The sequence below is a fragment of the Castor canadensis genome, chromosome 8, assembly GCF_047511655.1.
Source record: "Castor canadensis chromosome 8, mCasCan1.hap1v2, whole genome shotgun sequence".
Classification (NCBI taxonomy): Eukaryota; Metazoa; Chordata; class Mammalia; order Rodentia; family Castoridae; genus Castor; species Castor canadensis.
In genome coordinates this window covers 44,032,396-44,051,727 of record NC_133393.1, presented here as the reverse complement: position 1 = coordinate 44,051,727, position 19,332 = coordinate 44,032,396, and the positions used below count along the sequence as shown (strand labels likewise).

The following is a 19,332-nucleotide window of genomic DNA, read 5'->3' as shown; positions in this document are numbered from 1 at the left end:
GTGTTTTGAGTCAGGATCTCCCTTTGTTGCCCAGTCTGGTCTCAAACTCATGAGTTACTGAGTAGCTGAGACTGTACACATACACTACTACACCTAGTTTATCCTTTTGTAGCCGTGCCCCCACACCCCCTTGGCTCAGCTTCTTCAATCCACAGGTTTGGGTCTCTTGCCAAACTTGGGAAGTTTTTAGGCATTGTTTCTTTGAGTTTTCTTTGTTTTTAGTACTTTGGTATTCGGTCCTTTACCATAGTCCCTCAAGTTACTAAGGTCCTTCATGTTTTTTCTCTTCTGTGCTGTTCTGATTGAGTTCTGTTTTCCATATTGCTGCTTTTCTTTGTACCTTCCACTTTGCTGTTGAGTCCATCCACTTGAGATTTTTGTTTTGGTCATTGCATTTTTCAGTTGTGAAATTTCTTATATGTATATTTCTTTGCTAAGACTTTCTGTTTCTTTGCTGATGCTCTGCTATTCCATTTGTTTCAAGCATGCTTGTAATTGCTTGTTGAAGTGTTTTTATCATGGCAGCTTTGAAGTCTAAGATAATAACATCTGTATCTTGATGTTGGTTTATTGTCTTTGGTTTTAAATATATAAAGTGATTTCCATTGAAACCTGGATTCTTTTTTATTAGAAACTCGATCTGATTGAAGGGTTTTGTTTTAATTGATTTTCTCTGACATTGCTCAAGAAGGAGAGCAGAAAGCCTAGGTTCAATCCCCAGTACTGCAAAAATAAGTAGATAAATAGATTGATAGATGATAGATAATATAATTAATCCCACTTAAAGACCTGGGCAAAAGTGGCAGTGAGACCCTGTCTCAAAAACTAAGGAATGGAGGCAGACAGGGCTCATGTGGTAGAGCTGTTACCTAGCAAGCATTACACCCTTAATTCAAACCCCAATACCCCAACAGCAGTAATAAGGGCAGGTGGTAAAGCTCAAGCGGTCCAGTGCTTGCCTAAGAAGCTCAAGGGCTTGGGTTTAATCCCTAGTACTGCAAAAATAAATAAATAAATGCATACATACATAGGTAAATACATAAGTGGGTAAATAAAAGGAATTAATCCCACTTAAGGACCTAATCACTTATTAAAAGTCCTACCTTCCAACACCATCACAGTGGCAATCAAATGTTAACATGAGAGCTGGTGGAGTGGTTCATATAGATCACCTGCCTAGCAAGAGCAAGGACCTGAGATCAAACCCCAGTACTGCCAAAAACAAAAAAATGTTAACATGATAACATGGTATCTTGTAACCATGCAAGATACTGTATATTAACTTGACCCTTGAATTATGTGGTTGAAATCATCTTAAACTTTGAAACTTTGGTTAACTAATTAATAACATTAATAATCTTTAAATTTTTTGACAGTTTCAAAATAGGTTCAAAATTTGGTAAAATTATAGGCTTGGACGGGGTTGTTTAAAAAAATGTCTTTTGGTGAATACTTTCTTTGAGATCTGGGGACTTGCTGCTTCAGAATGCCTATCTTCTTGATTTCTGACTTCTTTATGGGATATAAAGCAAGTTGCCTTCTGGTTAAGGGCAGGAGTCTGGGAGCAAGATAGCCTGGATCCAGATCTTAACTCATTTCCACAAACATTTGTCCCAGTTTCACCATCTAGATGAGAGTGATAATCCTTTCATGTCTCTTAGGATTGGTGTGAAGATTAACATGTCAATATGTGTAAAGCCCTTACAATAGGACTCGATACATTGTCAGTACTCAAAAAAGGCTTCCTAGTGCTTACGTTGTCATCATAGTAATGGTATATTTTGCCATTTCGACAAACAAAAGCTCAATATATGTCAATTACCTATATGTCTGTGATATCAAAGGATAGGGACCAAGAAGGAGTGGTATAAATAGAAATCAAAAGGAGATAAAGGACTAGAGGTGTGGTTCAAGCAGTAGAATACCTTCCTAGCAAGCACAAAGCCCTGAGTTCAAACCCCAGTACTGCTGAAGGAAAAAAGAAGAGATAAAATCTATTGTGGTTTGATATTCTTATAAAAGATGATCCTGACTTGGAAAGGGGTTATATATAAACTTGCAGAGTTTTAGTAAATTAACAATGTATAATGTGGAAAAAACAATATAGAATGTAAGTTGGAATTTCTGTTGTCAAAACTTTGGTGGTAATGTAGGATGTTGACTGCTATGTGGTTTGATTGCAGTTTAGAGCAGCTTGGAGTCTTGACCTCTTTCCTGGTGCATAGAAGTAAGTTGCACCTTCCAGCTCATCCTAGTTTATTTAGGGGATTCATTTGTTCCAGGCTTCCAGAATCTTGGTGCTTTCTGCTACAGTCATAATCCATAGTAGCAAAAAGGATATAATTAGAAATGAGGCCCTGTGGGAAAGGGATATGGGTTTGGGCTAACAAGAGTTCAGCCAGGTGGAATGGTAATATGCCTATATTATCAGCTACTCAGGAAGCTGAAGTGGGAGGAGTGCATGAGTCCAGGAATTTGAGACTAGCCTGGGCAAGATGGTGAGAGACTCTGTCCCAAAGTACTTAAATAAATAATAACTAAATGAATAAATAAATAAATAAATATAGGAGTTTGAGGATCAAGAGTAAAGACTGTTAAAGCCTAAAGAACAAATCTCTCTGCTTCCTATTGCTTCTGAGCATTGGAATAAAGGAAGTTGAGGGGGAGAAAAAGCAGGGGAAGGAGGAGATAAAGGAGAGAAATGATTTTTCTTTTTTTTTTGGTACTGGGGATTGAACCCAGGGCCTCACCACTCACCATACACTCTACCACTTAAACCACTCCCCCTTGCAGTCCTTTTGTTTGTATTTTGATTTCAAGATAGGGTCTCACTGACTTTGCCTGGACTAGCCATGAGCTGGTGATCCTCCTGCCTCTACCTCCCTAGTAGCTGGAATTACAGACGTGGGCTACCACACCTTGCAGAAAGATCCTTTCTAATACATCATTTTATCTATTGCCCATTCCTCATCTGACCTAACATATGGGTTTTATTTTGTGGGAAATTTCAGCAACTCTGGATAAGTATAAAGAATAAGCATACAGAATAACTGAAAAAGCTCACAGTTAAGAAAGCAAGCTGGGCATAGTGGTGCACACCTTTACTCTCAGCTATTTGGGAGTCTGAAGGGAAGGATCAAAAATCTGAGGCCAGACGAGGCTACTTAGCAAGAATTAAAAAATAAAAGGGCTGGGAGTGTAGCTCAGTGGTACAGCATTTGCTTAGTGTGAGCGACACCTTGGGTTCAATCTCCAGAACCATTAAGTAAGTAAATAAGTAAATAAATAAAGGATGAAGAAGAAAAAAGAAAACAGAGAAAAGCTGAATAATAATCCAGATCATAGGAAATTGAAGAGACATGCTCCCAGTATGAATCTTAGACTAGGAGAAAATTTGCTATTTAAGGATACAGCAAAAAAAAAAAAAAAAATTGGAAAAGAATAAAAAGAGGTTTCTTGTAATATTCTTGCAACTTGTAAATTTTAAATTACATCAAAGTTCCCAGATGCTAACATAAAATTCCTTTTAAAGAAAGAGTTAGTTGAGGGGCTGGAGGAGTGGCTCAAGTGGTAAGAGTGCCGGCCTAGCAAGGATGAGACCCTGAGTTCAAAACCCACTGCCACCAAAAATATAAAAAATAAAAAAATAAAGATTTGAGGGTGTAGCTCAGTGGTAGAGCACTTGTTTAACCCTGTAAAAAAATTGTGGTTAAACATATAATGTAATATTTACTATTTAAAAGAATGTTATATAGGGTGCCAGGGATTGAACCCAGGACTTTGTGCTTGCTAAGTGTATGTTCTGTTTGCTTTTGTTTGTTTTGGTGGTACTGGGATTTGAACTCAGGGCCTCATGTTTGTTAGGTAGGCACTCTACCACTTGAGCTACGCCTACAGCTCTGTTCTGTTTAGTATTTTTGAGATAGTGTTTTGCTATGTTGTCCAGTTTTGTCTATCCATTTTCTGTTGGAGGAATGGTTGGTTTTTACCTTGGTTGTTGTGACTAATGTGGCAGTGGACAGTGGCATGAAAATATCTGTTTGAGTCCCTACTTTCAGTCTGTTGGATGTACAATGAGAAGAGGAATTGCTGGGTCACATAGCAATTCTATATTAAGTGTTTTGAGAAGCCTCTCAGCCATTTCCACAGTAGCCGCACCCCTTTATTCTCCCGCTGGCAATGTGTGAGACTTCCAATGTCTTCACAGCCTCGCCAACATCACTTTAAAAAAAAGTATGATAGTCATGGTATTAAGTATGACTTAATATCTCAATGTGTGTGGTTTTTTTGTTTTTTTGGCAGTATTGGGTTTGACCTCAGGGCTTTGCATTCAATCACTAGGCAGGCACTCTACCACTTGAGCCACACCTCTTTCTTATTTTTTTTTCTTCCTGGTTATTTTTGGAGCTGGGAACTTACTTTTTGCCCAGGCCAGCCTGGACTGTGATCCTCCTAATTGTGCTTCCCTGCATAGCTGGAATGACAGGTGCACACCACCTCCCCTAGCCATTGGTTGGGATGAGGTCTTGTGAACTTTTCACCTGGACTGGTCAGTCTTGAGCTGATATCCTCCTGATCTCCACATTCTGAGTAGCTAGGATTATAGGATTGAGCCACCATGCCCAGCATTTTTTTAACCTGGGTTGTTTGTCTTTCTGCTGTAGAGTTATAGGATCTCTTTGTATATTTTAGACATCAAACACTTATCAGATATATTTGCAAATATTTCCTCCTCTGTTGCATGCTTTCAATGCAATTTAACTATAAATTGTGTAGGTTTTTTTCTTTTTGGCAGTATTGGGGTTTGAACTCAGAGCCTAATGTTTGCTAGGCAGGCGCTCTACCACTTGAACACTCTGCCAGCCCCTAGGTTCTTATTCATTCTTAAAAAAAAAAAGCCTATTGCTGTTGCTGCTGCTCATGCACCTTCTAGCTATGTGGTGTATAGTTAGTGTAATGAAACTTCTCTTTGACAGTAGTCACATGGGGGCAGAACCAATTTGTCTAACAATGACAGTTCATCACTTCCTACTTCCCAGCCCTCCAGCATGTGAAAAACCTAATAACTAAGTGTATTTGTTCCTCTCTTCTCACTTTAATTGCTTTTACTGGCACTTCTTTGCTCCTGAGTAAGAGCATTTGGTGTTGAAGTAACAGCTCAAAATGTACCATTTAAGTTAGGCTTTGATAGGCAGCAGAGGTTTTTAGACTCTGATATTTAAAAAAAAAAAAAGTTGGGGGCAGGAGGCATGGCTCAAGCAGTGGAGCATCTGCCTAGCAAACACAAAGCCCTCAGTTTAAACCCCAGGGGCACCAAAAAAAAAAAAAAAGTTGGAATGTACATTTGCTTTTGAGACTATTTGGCTCTATCAAAGAAGATTAATGTGTTTGTAAGCCATAGGGGAAAAGTTTTAGGATGTGTTAAGTATAAACAAATAATAAACAGTTTGGCAGAATTCATAAACTGGGTTAAAGTAAGCAGTTTGCTGGGTTTAGTCTTGTATGCTATTCCTGCAACTGAGGCAGGAACTCAAGGTTAGCCTAAGAAACATAACAAGACCCCATCTCAGGAAGGAGAAAGAAAAAAGGAAATAGAGCATGTATTAAACATACATAGGAATAGAAAGCTCAAGATGCCTAGTATTCCTAGGTACTAAATATATGTGAGACATCCACACACTGATTCTGATATACTATACAAGAGACACTAACTGTTTACAATGCGTAAAATATACATGAGCATGAAAAGTCACTGAGCCTTTAATTAGGCCACTCATTCTGTCCCTGTATGTTGTCTGTCCAAGAAACATAATGTAAGCCCATGGCTGCTCCACAGGCCAGCTGGGAAGGTGCCGCTGTTTGTCAGGCTTACTTGGGTCTGCATCTCTCTGATGGAGCAAGCATGTGTGGCTGGCTCAGGGCACCTGCCCCCTCAAATGTCTGGTTTACTGATCCACCTTCTGCACAAAGGCTGATGACACAGAGAGAAGCAGGGGTGGTGGTAGGAAGGTAGGTAGAAGTCATGGTACGTAAACATTGAGTAACTAGGGATTTAGGAAGTATGCCTCTTCCACTAGGCTTCACCCTATATTTTTGGTTCTTGCTTATCCCATTTTTTTCTTCTATTTGCTTCTCCCTGTCTGCTTGAAATTGATTTGATAAATTTGTAAATATGTGATTCAAACATTTTAGTTCAGTCTGTGAGACTTTCTGTTGGTACTGAGTTTGACTGGTACTGTATGTGGACACCACTGACTTTTTTTTTTCAAATTTTATTTACTAATTTGTTGGAGAAAAGTTTATTGAATGATTTTGCTTTTCAAATAAAGTTATAAACTATTTCTAAACATGGAGAAACTGATATTGTGGATACTAGATAGATGTGAACTGATTTGAAAACTGCAATTTGGGATTTGATTTGGATGTTATATTTTGGGGTGGGGGAGATTGTTAATTGAATAGTCAACACATTCAAGTTTCCAAAAATGATAATGCTTAAATGGAAGCATATCTCTACTGCTATGGCTGTATGTGAGTACACACTCCTGTGTGTATGTAAACAAAATTAAAAAACTATTATTATTAGGGCCCAGTGACCAAAGACAAGAAATATGTTCCCTCACCCAATTTTTTTTTTGGGGGGGTGGAGGTGGGACTGGGATTTGAACTTAAGAGTTTCTGGCTTGCAAAACAGGCACTCTACTACTTGAGCCACACCTCCAGTCCATTTTGCTCTGGTTATTTGGAGATGGTAGTCTAAAGACAATACAACCGAGACCCTCATGATCTCAGCCTCTCAATCAGCTAGGATTACATGTGCCCGGCTTCCCTCACACAATTTGGATCACACTCCATTGACATGGTTCAGAGTTCGAACAATGCTCTCCTAATTCACAGTCTTCCATTAAAGTGGTAGGGGTCTGGCATTCCGGGACTGTTCCAAGCTCTTAGCCTATAATATAGCTTTGGCTGGTTAGAGTCAGCTATGATAAACGTGGGCTCCAATTTTACTCTCTGGAAGTTGCTAAAAGTGGAAAGTTTTTCTTTTAGAATAAGTATGCACTGCAACTTGCTTTATTCACTGAAGACTGTATGCATGAGATTTAGCCATGATTATACTTGATGTAGGGGATGGAGACAGCCAAGTCAAAGATGACACAAAATTTTGGAGTACAGCAACTGAGCAAGTTTAAGAACTGGAACTGCAAGGAGAAGCAAGTCTGTAGCAGGAGCAGAGATAATGCCATGCAGTGGGCGCTCGGAATCCGGAGACAGGTGGAAACTGTATTTAACTTACTCTTTCCCCCTTTGAGGTGCTTGTCAAGTAGCCTCACTCCCAGAAAACAAGCACAAACACTGAAGGGAGCCTCCTTTTATTGCTTGTGGACACCATATTCCTTGCAGGTTGAAAGTAGTCCCTTTCCGGTGTCAGCAAACATTGGGATCGGTCGAGTGATTCCTCGATGGCCCGCATGTGGTTTACCCCTGGCAAAGTACCGCTCTACTAATGGGGCCTTCAGAATTCAGCCTCAAACGCGCTTCTCTAGCCTCCATCATCAGCCCACCCCAGCTCACACGGCCCCGAGCTACGCCACAAACTCTGGGTGTCCGGCTTTTGGCCACTCGAGTTGGGAGCTGGGACTGGTTTTGGTTGGTCCTGTGCACGCGCAACCCCGGAGGTCGCTGCTAGCCTAAGCTGGGTCCCCAAGCCCCACGCAGCTCCAGAGACTCCCCGCGCGCGCGCCGCAGTGCCTCACCCACGCCCCGCCTCCGGCTGACTGACGCACGCGCGCCTGCTCGCCCCCAAGCCCCGCCCTCAACTTCAAATTCCTTTCAAACCCCGCCCCACCAGGGGACGCCGAAGGCGCGCCGCGATCCCCGCCCCTGAGCCCTACCCAAAGCCCCGCCCCCTTCCCCGCCCCGCCTCCGGGGCGCTGCGCGCGCCGCGATACCAGCCCCCCCCAACGCCCCAAGCCACGCCCCCGCCCCACCCCGGATGCAGCGTGCGCGCCGCGACGTTCTAGACCTTGATCAAGACCTCGGTTCTTGTCCCTGTGGTCTGCGCGCCCTCGACCGCCGGCTGAGACCTTCGCGAGAGAGGTTCGGGTACTGGGTTTTTAAAAGAATTACTTTATAACAAGTTGGTAGTTTCAGTAATTATTTAAGAGACTTCGCGGCTGTCTCACTTTCGTCCCCCCAGCCCAGGCGACCGCTTTAGGCCGCGTGGGAGGTGCTTTTCTTGTCGCTCATTATCAGCTTTTCTTAAAATAAGTTGCGAATCCTGCAGGACCCCGCAGCTCCAGGCAAATTCTTACCGGTTAGCATAGTACTGATTCGATTCCTGGAGGTTTTATTACTCCATTTCTTTAAGAAGCTGAATAATTCAGCGCCGCTACTCTTGTCTAGGCACGACCCCAAGGCTTCCCGCTCCTTCTTTATGGAAACTTCATTCCTTGCTCAGAGCAAAACGGGTATGCGTTGCCTTCAGTTCGGTTAGGCTCTCGGGAAGAAAAGGACTTTTCTAGAAGACGATAGGAGTTACTTAACCTTTGGCAGTACTGGGGTTTGAACTCAGGGCCTCTTGCTTGCTAGACAAGTGCTCTACCTCTTGAGCTACGCCCCAGTCCAGAAGTTACTTTTATACATGTGCAGTGTCACAGGTAATTATGGCTCGGTTCCCGCGTGTTTTATTCCCACCTCTGCCCCAGTCTGCCAAGAGCAGTGGATTGGATACAGAAGTTTCTAAAAATTTTACAAACATTGACTATTGAAGCATTTTGATTCTTGAGACAGAGATGAAATCATCCTCCGTTGTCCCCCCCCAGAGACATCAAAAATTAGTTGAATTAGCTTAGCAAACTCAAGGGCCTGAGTTCAGACTCCAGTACTGCCCCTCCCCCCAAAAAAAGTTGAATCATAGGCACAGAGTATTTGTTTTCTGATTTAGTAATGTTTGGTCAGCTGATGAAAAGGTTAGCTCAGAACCTGTCTAGAGCTGATCAGTGATTCTTGCTCACCTTCTTGCCAGTCTGTGTTAGAATTGAGGTTGTTGCAAAAATACTGGTATCTGTGCAGTATTTACTACACTTTTGCTTATTACCCCATTGAATGCTAATAAAAGCCCCGGGAAATTGGTACCATTGTTATCTTCAATGGCACAGTGAAGGGCCCTGAGGCTCCCAAAGGTTGTGTAGCTTAGGGGCCCATCACTTCTTAGCTCCAAAGGCTACAACTGGAACGTGGACCCACTTCTTTCTGACAGCTGGAGGGCTGTGCTTTTAACTACCCTTCCTCCACAGGTATAGGCCTGGTGTAGTCTCTTGTCTGGACCGAGTGAGAGAACAATGCAGAAGGACACGGGCTCACTGTAAGTACACAACAAATGGGAATGGAATTGCTGGAGCTTCTCCGGCAGAAAAGAGCCCTAAAAGTGGGCTGCCTTGGGGAGCAAGGGGTATGGGAGGATCCTATGGGCCAGGGACCTGGATTCTGGATTTGAGTCCCAGCTCTGCCACTGACTAGTTGTGTGACTTGACATGTCACCCAACTTCTCTGGTGGGCTTTATTTTTATTTCTACAATGATAAGATTTGCCTGGAATGATGATCTTTTGGTCCCCTCAAATAATGATGTGGTTTGTTTGGAAAATGTGGTTGACACTGACTTTTTTCCCCTTGCATTTTCAGAGTGCCTTTCCATTATTTTGGCTTTGGCTATGCAGCACTGGTTGCTACTGGTGGGATCATTGGCTATGCAAAAGCAGGTAAGGTTTTGCAATTATTTAATATCTTAAAATCTTCACCTTGTTCCAATGGAGAGTGAGTCCCCAGGGTCCTTCAAATGCAATTTTGTTTGGCTCCAATTTGTCTTAGGCCCCTAAGCTTGAATACAGCCTCCATCATCAGTCTTCTGGCTCCTTCTGCACTTGCCTTTTGGTTATCTGGCTGAGCCGAGCCAAGCTTCATATTTTTGCCTGTTTATCTAAAGATAGGCAGGGGTGGTGATAGGTTGTTATTATCATTAGCAGCCATCCATAATCTTTGACTCCAGACTGCCACCTTTGAATTTTTCATGGAGGAGGAAACCTCTAGGTCTTCACTTTTTTTTTTTTGGTGGCGCTGGGGCTGGAACCCAGGGCCTCATGCATGCTTGGCATGCATTCTGCCATTAAGCTACACCCTACCCCTCCCATACTCATTTTCTGAAGCCTCCTTGTCAATCTAGCTTAAGGAGTTCCAGTGAATGTGCTTGTGTCTATCCTTTCCTTGTCATTATCCCCACTTCCACACACTGGAATTCTTAGTCTCCAAATCTTTTTCTTTTTTTTTTTAAAACCTGACTGACCCTGTTTCCCTCTCCTTTTGCAGTTTGCCTGAAGTCCTGCCTGTGCCCAATTCTGGCCCTTGATGGGTACATCAGGATCAATTGAGAAAAAGCCAGACCATAGATCCCACCTAAGGAGCAGAGGTCTCCTTTTCCTTTCTTAGTCTGGGATGCTCTTTTCTCCTTAGATTGGAAATGCCTTACCTATTAGAGGAGAGAGAGATGGGATGTCAAGACCCTGACTTGTCTGATAAAATAGCAAACTCCCCAGAATGTTTTCCTGTTTGAGAATGCCTTCATTGTGAACTGTGAAGAGAAGATCTCTGCTGTTTTCCTCTGCAGAGAAGGGGAGTCTGGCAGATTCTGTAAATAAGTGTCTAACATTACAACATAGGCCTGTGTTTGCTTCCTTCTAGGTAGTGTGCCATCCTTGGCTGCTGGGCTCTTCTTTGGGGGCTTAGCAGGCCTGGGTGCTTACCAGCTGTCTCAGGATCCCAGGAACGTGTGGGTTTTCCTAGGTATGTCTGCTTTTGTGTCTCCTCAGGGCATGTCTGTATCCATAACATGCTTTACCAAAAGGCCCTGGTTTGGTGGAATGTGGCCAGCTTGTCTCACTGATAAATCTCACTGCTTCTGCCAAGGCCTGGGGGGTTTCCCAGTGGAGAGTTGTGCTGGTATCTTTATCTGTTATGTATAGCATGTGGACAGTTTTTAGAGTTGGACAGGGCAGGTACATGTCTATTAAATACTGAGGCTGAGTATTAAAAATGGTCTGCTTGAGTATTTCTAGTATCTGGGTTAGGTTGCATCAGTATGGCATTTTTCCCAATTAGAAATCGTTTGCCTCTTCAGCAGTAAGTTAATTGTGTAAGACACTGCCCTGCCTTCAGGGAGCTTTCAACCTAACTGGGGAAGGCAGATGAAATACAAATCATGGGACTTAAAACTTGGCTTTGTGGAACTGTGGGAGAGTGCCCTGTCAGCAACTCAGACATTAACAAGTGCTTTTTTTTTTTTTTTTTTTCTGCAGTATGGGGGGCTTGAACTCAGAGCCTACACTTCGAGCTACTTCACAGCCCTGTTTTGTGATTGTTTTTTTCGAGATAGGAACTCGAAAACTGTTTGCCTGGGCTAGCTTTGAACCACGATCCTCTTTTTTTTTTTTTTTTTTTTTATTATTCATATGTGCATACAACCACGATCCTCTTGATCTCTGTCTCCTGAGTATCTAGGATTACAGGCGTGAGCCATCAGCACCCAGCAAAAAGTGCTTCTTATCAGGGTGGCTTTTGAAACATTTTTGTTGGGCTCCACCCATGTGTCAGACATTGCCAGGCACCTCAGTCTTTCCACACGCCCACTGTGTAAGAACAAATGCAGCTGTACAGGAGGGATGGAGGATAGGCATGTTCACAGGGTAGTCCATACATACCAGTTGTGGGTGGGAAGGGAGATCGGCCATGACTGGTTGGGGGCAGGCTGGGGAAGGAGGACATGCTGACTCTCCGTTCTGTTTCACAGCTTCCTCATTCATGCTCTGGAATGACTTTGAGACCACTTTTCCTCCCATCTTAGATCTCACCACTCTACTCAAAACAAATGACCTCAGTCCTGCTTAATAGAAAAACCAGCATGGGGAGTGATGGGGACTCTCAGCCATCAACCTCCAATCCCTCCCTTGTCCTACTCCCTTCCTCAACAAGGGCAGTCCCTCCACCTGAGCTTTGTCTCTTCCCCCTACATTCTCTGGAGCTTATGCTGTCCAGGGTCCATCTTTTATTTGTGTTTTCCATAGGTGGATCTCTCCTGTTGATCCTCACCTGTGCTCTTCCCTCACCCATTTAAAAAAGAAAGCGGACCTCTTATGACCCCATGTCGTTCAGTTGCTTGCCTTTTCCTTCCCTTTCAGGAACTTCTCTAAAAAAACCACTTGTCTCCCATTTCTTCCCACTCACACAAATTGACTCACTGCAGTCTGCATTTCTGCCCCCTTGACCCAGAACATGTCCCTCCCTGAGGCTAGCAGTGACCTGAGTTTGCACAAAGTCCTGTGTACATTTTATGTGACTTGTGGGCTATTCTCAGCACATTGACCAATCATTTTCTATTTTCCTGGTTTCTCTTTTTGTCTTGGCATTGTTTTTGTCAGCCCATCTTCCTTTATGGCCATTAGAGACGGAGCCTCTTGAGAGCTTGTTTGCATGCTCTAGCAGTAGAGCACAGCTACTCATCTACCCATGGCTGAAGAGCAGTTCTTCTCTATCGGGGAAGGGCGTCTGCTTTGACCAACTGTACAGCTTAGCAGCTTCAGGAGGAACACACATGGAGTGGTGAAGAGGAGGGGGATGCCTACCTAGCTGGGTAGATAGCTGAATGAACCCTGGTGATCAATAGGGTGACAGATGCTATAGCCAGATTGGCCTCACATCCTACATTGAACTTAAGGCCTGGAGTTATCTTCTTTATACTCTGGCACTTGACTGTGCCATTGAAGCTTAAGTTATCTCTGATACATAAATGACTCACAAGTTTCCTTGTCTCCAGGCTTCACTTTTATGTAATCAGTTGTCTGGTTGAGGCTTAAAATGATCCCAGGCCTCTGTCCAGACCTGACCACATGATCTTGCACACATCCAGTCTTTTGTTCCCATCCATTTTGGTTGCTTTCTTCTCCCAGCCTCTGTGACTTAATTCATCAGCAGCCCTTCTCAACACTGCCTTTGGCACAAACCCTAAGTTGTCTCTTCTCCGTCCCTATGGCCACCTTCCTGGTCCCCAGTTTACTCCCCGCCACTGTTTTTTGGCAGTACCAGGGTTTGAACTTAGGGCTTCCTATTTCCTAGGCAGGTACTCTACTACTTGAGCCATGCCTCCAGCTCTCTTCCTCTCTTGCTTATATTCCTGAGGGAGTTTTTTTGGTTTTGTTTTTTGTTTTTTTTTTTTTTTGGATGGAACTGGGGTTTGAACTCAGAGCTTCACGCTTGTAAAACAGGCACTTTACTGCTTAAGTCACACTTCCATTTTGCTATGGTTATTTTAGAGATGGGGTCTCTCAGACAATTTGCCCCAGCTGGCCTTGAACCATGATCCTCCTGAGGGAGTTTTTCATTTGGTATCCCTGTTTGCCTTCTCATTTCTCTGCAGTGTGCTTTAGTTGGAACAGCTGGAATTATATGTCAAAATGCAACTCTGTTCACATATCCCTCTGTTTAACAGCTTGACTTGTGGCTCTTAGGACAAAGACCATTGCCCCTAACCAGCCCTCATGGCCCACCTCTTCACTACCTGTGTCTTTATTCTGTGCCACATTGGCCTTTTAGTTCCCTTTTTTTTTTTTTCAAATGATTTTAAATCCTTTTGCCATTAATTTTCCCATTTTTCTATATTACCACATCAGTTTTTTCCTAGCTTTTTAACCCTTTAAAACTTTAGACAGAATTGGTCAGATGAAAAATAAGTTTAGCTTGAAGACTGTGAACCTTTTGAAATCAAGAATGAAGGTGCTGTGGGGAGGGGGTCACATTTCTTTTTCTCTTTGTTGGCAGTGTTAGCAATTGAACCACGGGCCTCCCACGCGCTAAGCAAGCACTCTACCACTGAGTCACATCCTTAGCTACCCCACCCTGTGTTGTGTATTTTGTATTTTGAGACGGTCTCACTATGTTGTTCCGGTTGGCCTTGAACTTACAGTTCTTTTGACTCAGCCTCCTGAGTAGTTGGGATTATAGACATATACACCTGGTCCCTTCATTCTCAAAGTGTGTCATGGTCCCTCTCACCACAGGGCCTTTGCGTATACTGGTCTCTGTGCCTGGAATGTGCTTTCCTCACTTCAGCTCATTAACTTCTGTAATTTCAGATATTGGCCCAATCCCCAGCTAATCCTTTCATGATTTTGAATAGATCCCCTTACTATATTATTTGTGTAGCATTAATTACACCTGTGGCACAAGTTATTCCTTTTGTGTTATTCTTTAAGCTAGTCTACCTCATCAGACTTGAAACACTAAAAGGGTGGGTTGAGCACGGTTGCATTCTCAAGCACTTGGTGCAATGCATAGTGTACAGTACAGCCTTGGTATCTGGGAAGACCGCTACTGAGGAAAAACTACAGCAGCTCAGGATGCACAGAGCTTCATACTCTAAAATGACTCAAATTTACCTGTACCATCTGTACAGTAGGACTGAACATCCATAACTTGAAGCCACTTACAGTAGGCCACATTACTGTCACAAAATTAGTGCTATACACATTAATATTGCTCACTAAACACCAGATCCTATTTCATGCTCTTTATCGAACACTGTGGGTGCTTGATTCACTTTTCCCACAACAAAAGATTTTTCAACAAGATCTTTCAACTTTATCCCTTTCTTTCTTAAATTAAGCACCTTTTTGGGGTTTGAACACTAGTGCGGAGGGTCTTGCCCTTGTTAGGTAGCCGCTTTACGATGCGAGCCACACCCCCAGCCTATGTGCCCTTTTTGAGGACCGTAACTTTTGCCTTGCTTTTCAGGAGGCAGAGTTTTACAAAATTAAGGACAGAGAAACACAGCAGAATCACACAACTGATGATAATACAGCACTGACTGAGAGCTTCTCTGGGTCAACTGGGCTGTATAATGCATTTGCGGAAATTTAAATTTTTTTATTTTGTCTGTACCCAGTGGCTAATGCCTGTAATCCCAGCTGCAAGGCAGAGATTGGGAGGATCACAGTTCAAGACCAGCCTGGGAAAAAAGTTAGTGAGACTTCATCTCAATAAGCAGGCATGATGGTGTATACCTGTCATCTCAGCTACTTGGAAAGCCTAAATAGGAGGGTCCATTTGAGGCCTGTTCAAGGCAAAAAATGCAAGACTCTTGAAAAATAACTAAAGCCAGAAGGACTGCAGGCATGGCTTAAGTGTTAAGAGTGCGTGCTTAAGAAACATGAAGCTCTGAGTTCAAAACCCGAATACCATAAAAAAAAAATTGTTTGACATTTCTCTGATTCTTTTTTTTTTGGTCTGCACTTTATCAAAACTGCATGTAATAAATCCGTGAAAAGGTGGGCTTACTATAGTTGGTGTTTTGATAGCTGTCCTGCAGGAAGAACATGGAGAAGGAGGGTGGAGAAACAGTTTCTCAGGCATGAGAAAAGCTCTACAGCACTTTGGAGAAAACTAACATTTATGGATGAAATGTGGGTTTTGCAGAAAAGAGTCCAGAAAGGTAGATGGGCCTTGATTGGTCAGTATTTGCCCTTGAGACACATAGGATACAGGCAGCTATGAAGCTTCCTCCAGCTGAGGAAGGAGGAGTAAGTGTAGGATGGAGGCTGGCCTTGGAAGGTAGGTGGGATATCTCACTCTGGTTACCCCGAAGATAAATGCGATGATTTTTGACTTTTGTCTTTCTCATCAGCTGCTTCTGGGACCTTGGCTGGCATTATGGGGATGCGATTCTACAACTCTGGGAAGTTCATGCCTGCGGGTTTAATTGCAGGCGCCAGGTACTTTGATTGTCTTACTCTTGTTTACTAGGATAGAGGCTAGTTTATTGCCCAAGATATTTTATACATTCACAAATATTCTTGCTTCTGTATACCTGATCCCAGACATCAGCTCACATGATTTAGTTTATACACAAGTAGGAAAGGCTGCAAAGGCAGTAGTTGAGTTAATGTCAAAATGGCCTAAGTCTATTTTCACTGTGGAAATGGTTTTGTTCTTAAATTTGCTCTCTCTAGGAGTCAGGCGGAAGCCTCAGGGCAAAGCCATGAGTGTGTTCTATATTTCTTAGTTATTTAGGTGTCCTTTGTTAAAATTTTTGTTAAAAGGGAATTTTGATTGAATTCTGTTTTCTAAATTAACTTTGATTATAAAAACACAAAGCAAGTTATTTTACATTTACTAGTCTTACATGTAATAAAGACATGAGGCAGAGGAATGTTTTAAAATTTGTTTCAGAAAAAACATTGCCTACCCATCTTTGGTCATAGTTATACTGTTGATCGTAATCTTTAATACTTGAAGCAAAAGAGTCATTGTAGACCAAGGTCAAGAGCAGTAAACTGGAGCCTCCTGATGCTTACCACAGGCTGTGTTCTTACACTGACTGTATAGAAGGAGGAGGCAAAGTAAACCTACCCCATATACACCTCAGCCCAGGCCCTGTGCCTAGTCTGTATTGTGAATGGGGAGACACGGGGTGGGAGAGAGAAACAAAAAAGCAGTAAACTGGGAGGCTGTTGCTCTACTGTTATTAGCTCTGTGATTGGGAGGCCTTGATCTCCTTCAGTTTTTCACTCTTCGAGTTACTGGCAGTGGGATTAGGAACACCCATAGACTGTTCTGAGTCTTCAGGACAAGACTGCCCCTTTGCATGTTTTCCTTCAGTTTCTCCAGGGGGGTTTATTTCTGACTGTTCTGCCATAGCCCTTCCCTTCCTGTGCAGTTGTGAGGGACCTGCAGAATCCTAGTCCTTAAAAAATGGTCACCTGGTCTATCCTTTTCCTGATGTTTTTTGTTTGTTTCTTTTGAACAGTTTGCTGATGATTGTCAAACTTGGAGTTAATATTTTGAATAGACCTCATCCGTAGTAGTCCCTTATCTGCTTGGACTCATGAAGAATTAAAAATCTACAAACTTCCACTATTTTCAGTGTATTAAGAGAAAGAAGTGCAGCACATTTACTTATTCTGACATTTTACTTTAGAAGAAAAGTAAGGGCTGGGGGCATGGCTCGAGTGGTAGAGCATCTGCCTACAAGTTTGAGGCCCTGACTTTAAACTCCAGGACCACCAAAAAACAAACAAAAGAAGACTGAGCTTCATGGCTAGTATCAAACGTGAGCCCTAATGACCCCTGATGTGGTTTGATTCTTGTATGACATGGTCTCCTCTCTCTGTACCCCTAGATAAAATCACCAGGGGTAAAATGTGAGGTGTCAGCTATGGGGGCCCTGAAGCCCATGCCCTGCTGAGAACAACTGAAACAAATCTCTTGGTGAGATTTAGGATGTGTGTTCTTTTGTTCATCTTAGAGCACAGACCTACTTTGGAATTCTCAATGAAATATCAATGAAAATAAAATTTACTATAAATAATATTCTTTGGTGTCTTCTTTGCCAGAGTTATTGGGAGAATAGGATGTGTAACAAGATGATAAATGCAAAAGTAATATTGTTAATTTTACTATTGATATTGTAATTTGTTAATATTTAAGAATTACCCATTTTGAATAACTTAAGGACAAATGAAGTTATTTGATTGTACAGTGTCTGGAAGCTTGCTTAAAAAATGATCTGGAGAATTTCTAAGGTTGGACTGTATAAGACAAAAGGAAAAAGGAAATTTTGCTTAACTACTTCATCTATAAATGTGACATTAAAGACCCCCGTCCAGAGCTTGGATCATTGGACACTGACAGGATAGTGGCACATTTTACTTCACTTTTCAACATTGAGAATTAGCTCAGTCTGGAATCCCTTGTTTTAGTTTTTACTCTTTAAAAAGGAAAGGATATTTGCTTCTATATTATATTGGTTGAATTGATAATATAACTCAGCCACTTAAATTTGCTTAAGCTTGAGAGTTGTCCCAACTTCATCCATTTTTATATGGCATGGTTTTGAGTATCTTCATCCTTTATGACTCCCCAGACAGCCTATAGTTTGACAGGACATTCTTAAATCATAATGCCCAGAACCCTCTGCAAGTGACCCAGTAACTATATCTCAGTGCAATCAAGATCAATATGAGAGTTTGGATAGATCCATCACAACACTGACTCATTAAGCTTCTGTGTCTACTAAGACCCCCAGTCTTATTTACTGCTAGAGTGACTTGGGTAAAGGATTGGTTCTTGATGGCACACACTCCATAGTTTCTGGTGTAGTCAGCAGTTACCTCTCACTTTACGTTTGTACCGAATTCGCAGTTTAAATAGTCAAAACAGAACTGGGGTGTGGCTCAAGTGGTAGAGTGCTTGGTAGACGAGTACAAGGCCCTGAGTTCAGTACCACCAAAGTAAATAATAAAGACAAAATCCATTTACAATCGTGCTTAGCTTCACATCCTTGAGAATCACATTATTTTATTTCGAGATAGTGTGCCACCGTGTTGTCCAGACTGGACTTAAACTCTCCAGCTCAATTGATTCTCCCGCCTCAGCCTCACAAGAAGCACAGGCACATACTGCCGTTTCCAACTTGAATATTAATGTTTTGTGGTACTGGAGATCAAAAACCAAGGGCCTTGGCTATACTAGGCAAGTGCTGTACTACTGAGTTATACCACTGCAGCAATTAATGCATTTGTTTATATTTTGCCATGCTGAGGATTGAACTCAAGTCCTTACATAGGCTTGTCAAGTGTTGTACCACTGATAATATCCCTAGTCCTAAATCAGATTACTTTGATCACATGGTGTGTCAATTCTCCAGAGGCCTAAAGCAACAGAGCCATTGGATTTTGGACCAGCACTCCCAGAACCATAAGCCAAAATAAACCTTTTCTCTAAACATAGCTCCTGTGTAATCTAAAGAAAAAGCAGCAAAAGAAATCAAGTAGGTAAAATACCTTGTTATTCCTTCAATATTTTAAAAATTAATTTTACTGGACATATGTTTGGGACAAAAGAAACAACCGACTGTAGTCACAGTAGTGTCGGAACGGTCATGGTGCGGGTATTGAGTGTGAAGAGCTGTCTGTGTTGTGTATGTTTAGAGAGCTGCCCTTACCATTTTACTTGTTTCTCCAAATGCTGATACTGTGGGAGGATCAAGAGGAAGGGAATGTCAGTTCCGACTTTCTGCTCCCTGCAGTGGTTTGGGTAAGTGTCTGTCTCCCCAAGCTCCATATGGGAAATGTTTGGTCCCCTGCTGGTGCTATTGGGATGGGGCGAGGGTGGGGGTGAGAACCTTTAGGAGGAGGACCTACCTCAGAGGTCTTTATGTCACTGGTGGGATAGCTCCCAAACAAGATGTGGGACCTTGGCCTCTTTTCCTCTTTCTGATTCCTGGCTCT

The 19,332-nt window shown here is 42.4% G+C and overlaps 1 protein-coding gene and 1 non-coding gene across 3 annotated transcripts; both read left to right on the top strand.

Annotated features, from left to right (window-relative positions):
• Window positions 1-7,972: 7,972 nt before the first annotated feature.
• Window positions 7,973-17,413, top strand: LOC109700880 (transmembrane protein 14C). Of its 2 annotated transcripts, none has more exons than XM_020186224.2 (6): window positions 7,973-8,100; window positions 9,300-9,367; window positions 9,686-9,762; window positions 10,739-10,840; window positions 15,729-15,816; window positions 16,851-17,413. In XM_020186224.2, exons 2-6 carry the CDS (start codon window positions 9,345-9,347, stop codon window positions 16,903-16,905), a joined length of 345 nt encoding a protein of 114 aa, XP_020041813.1. In that variant the 5' UTR covers window positions 7,973-8,100; window positions 9,300-9,344; the 3' UTR covers window positions 16,906-17,413. The 2 variants fall into 2 exon arrangements, with proteins under 2 accessions (XP_020041813.1, XP_020041814.1); XM_020186225.2 differs by having other exon boundaries at window positions 7,986-8,106.
• LOC141410607 (small nucleolar RNA SNORA51) lies at window positions 16,382-16,513 on the top strand. Its single transcript, XR_012435443.1, has one exon. It is a non-coding gene; the product is annotated as a small nucleolar RNA SNORA51 (small nucleolar RNA).
• Window positions 17,414-19,332: the final 1,919 nt, after the last annotated feature.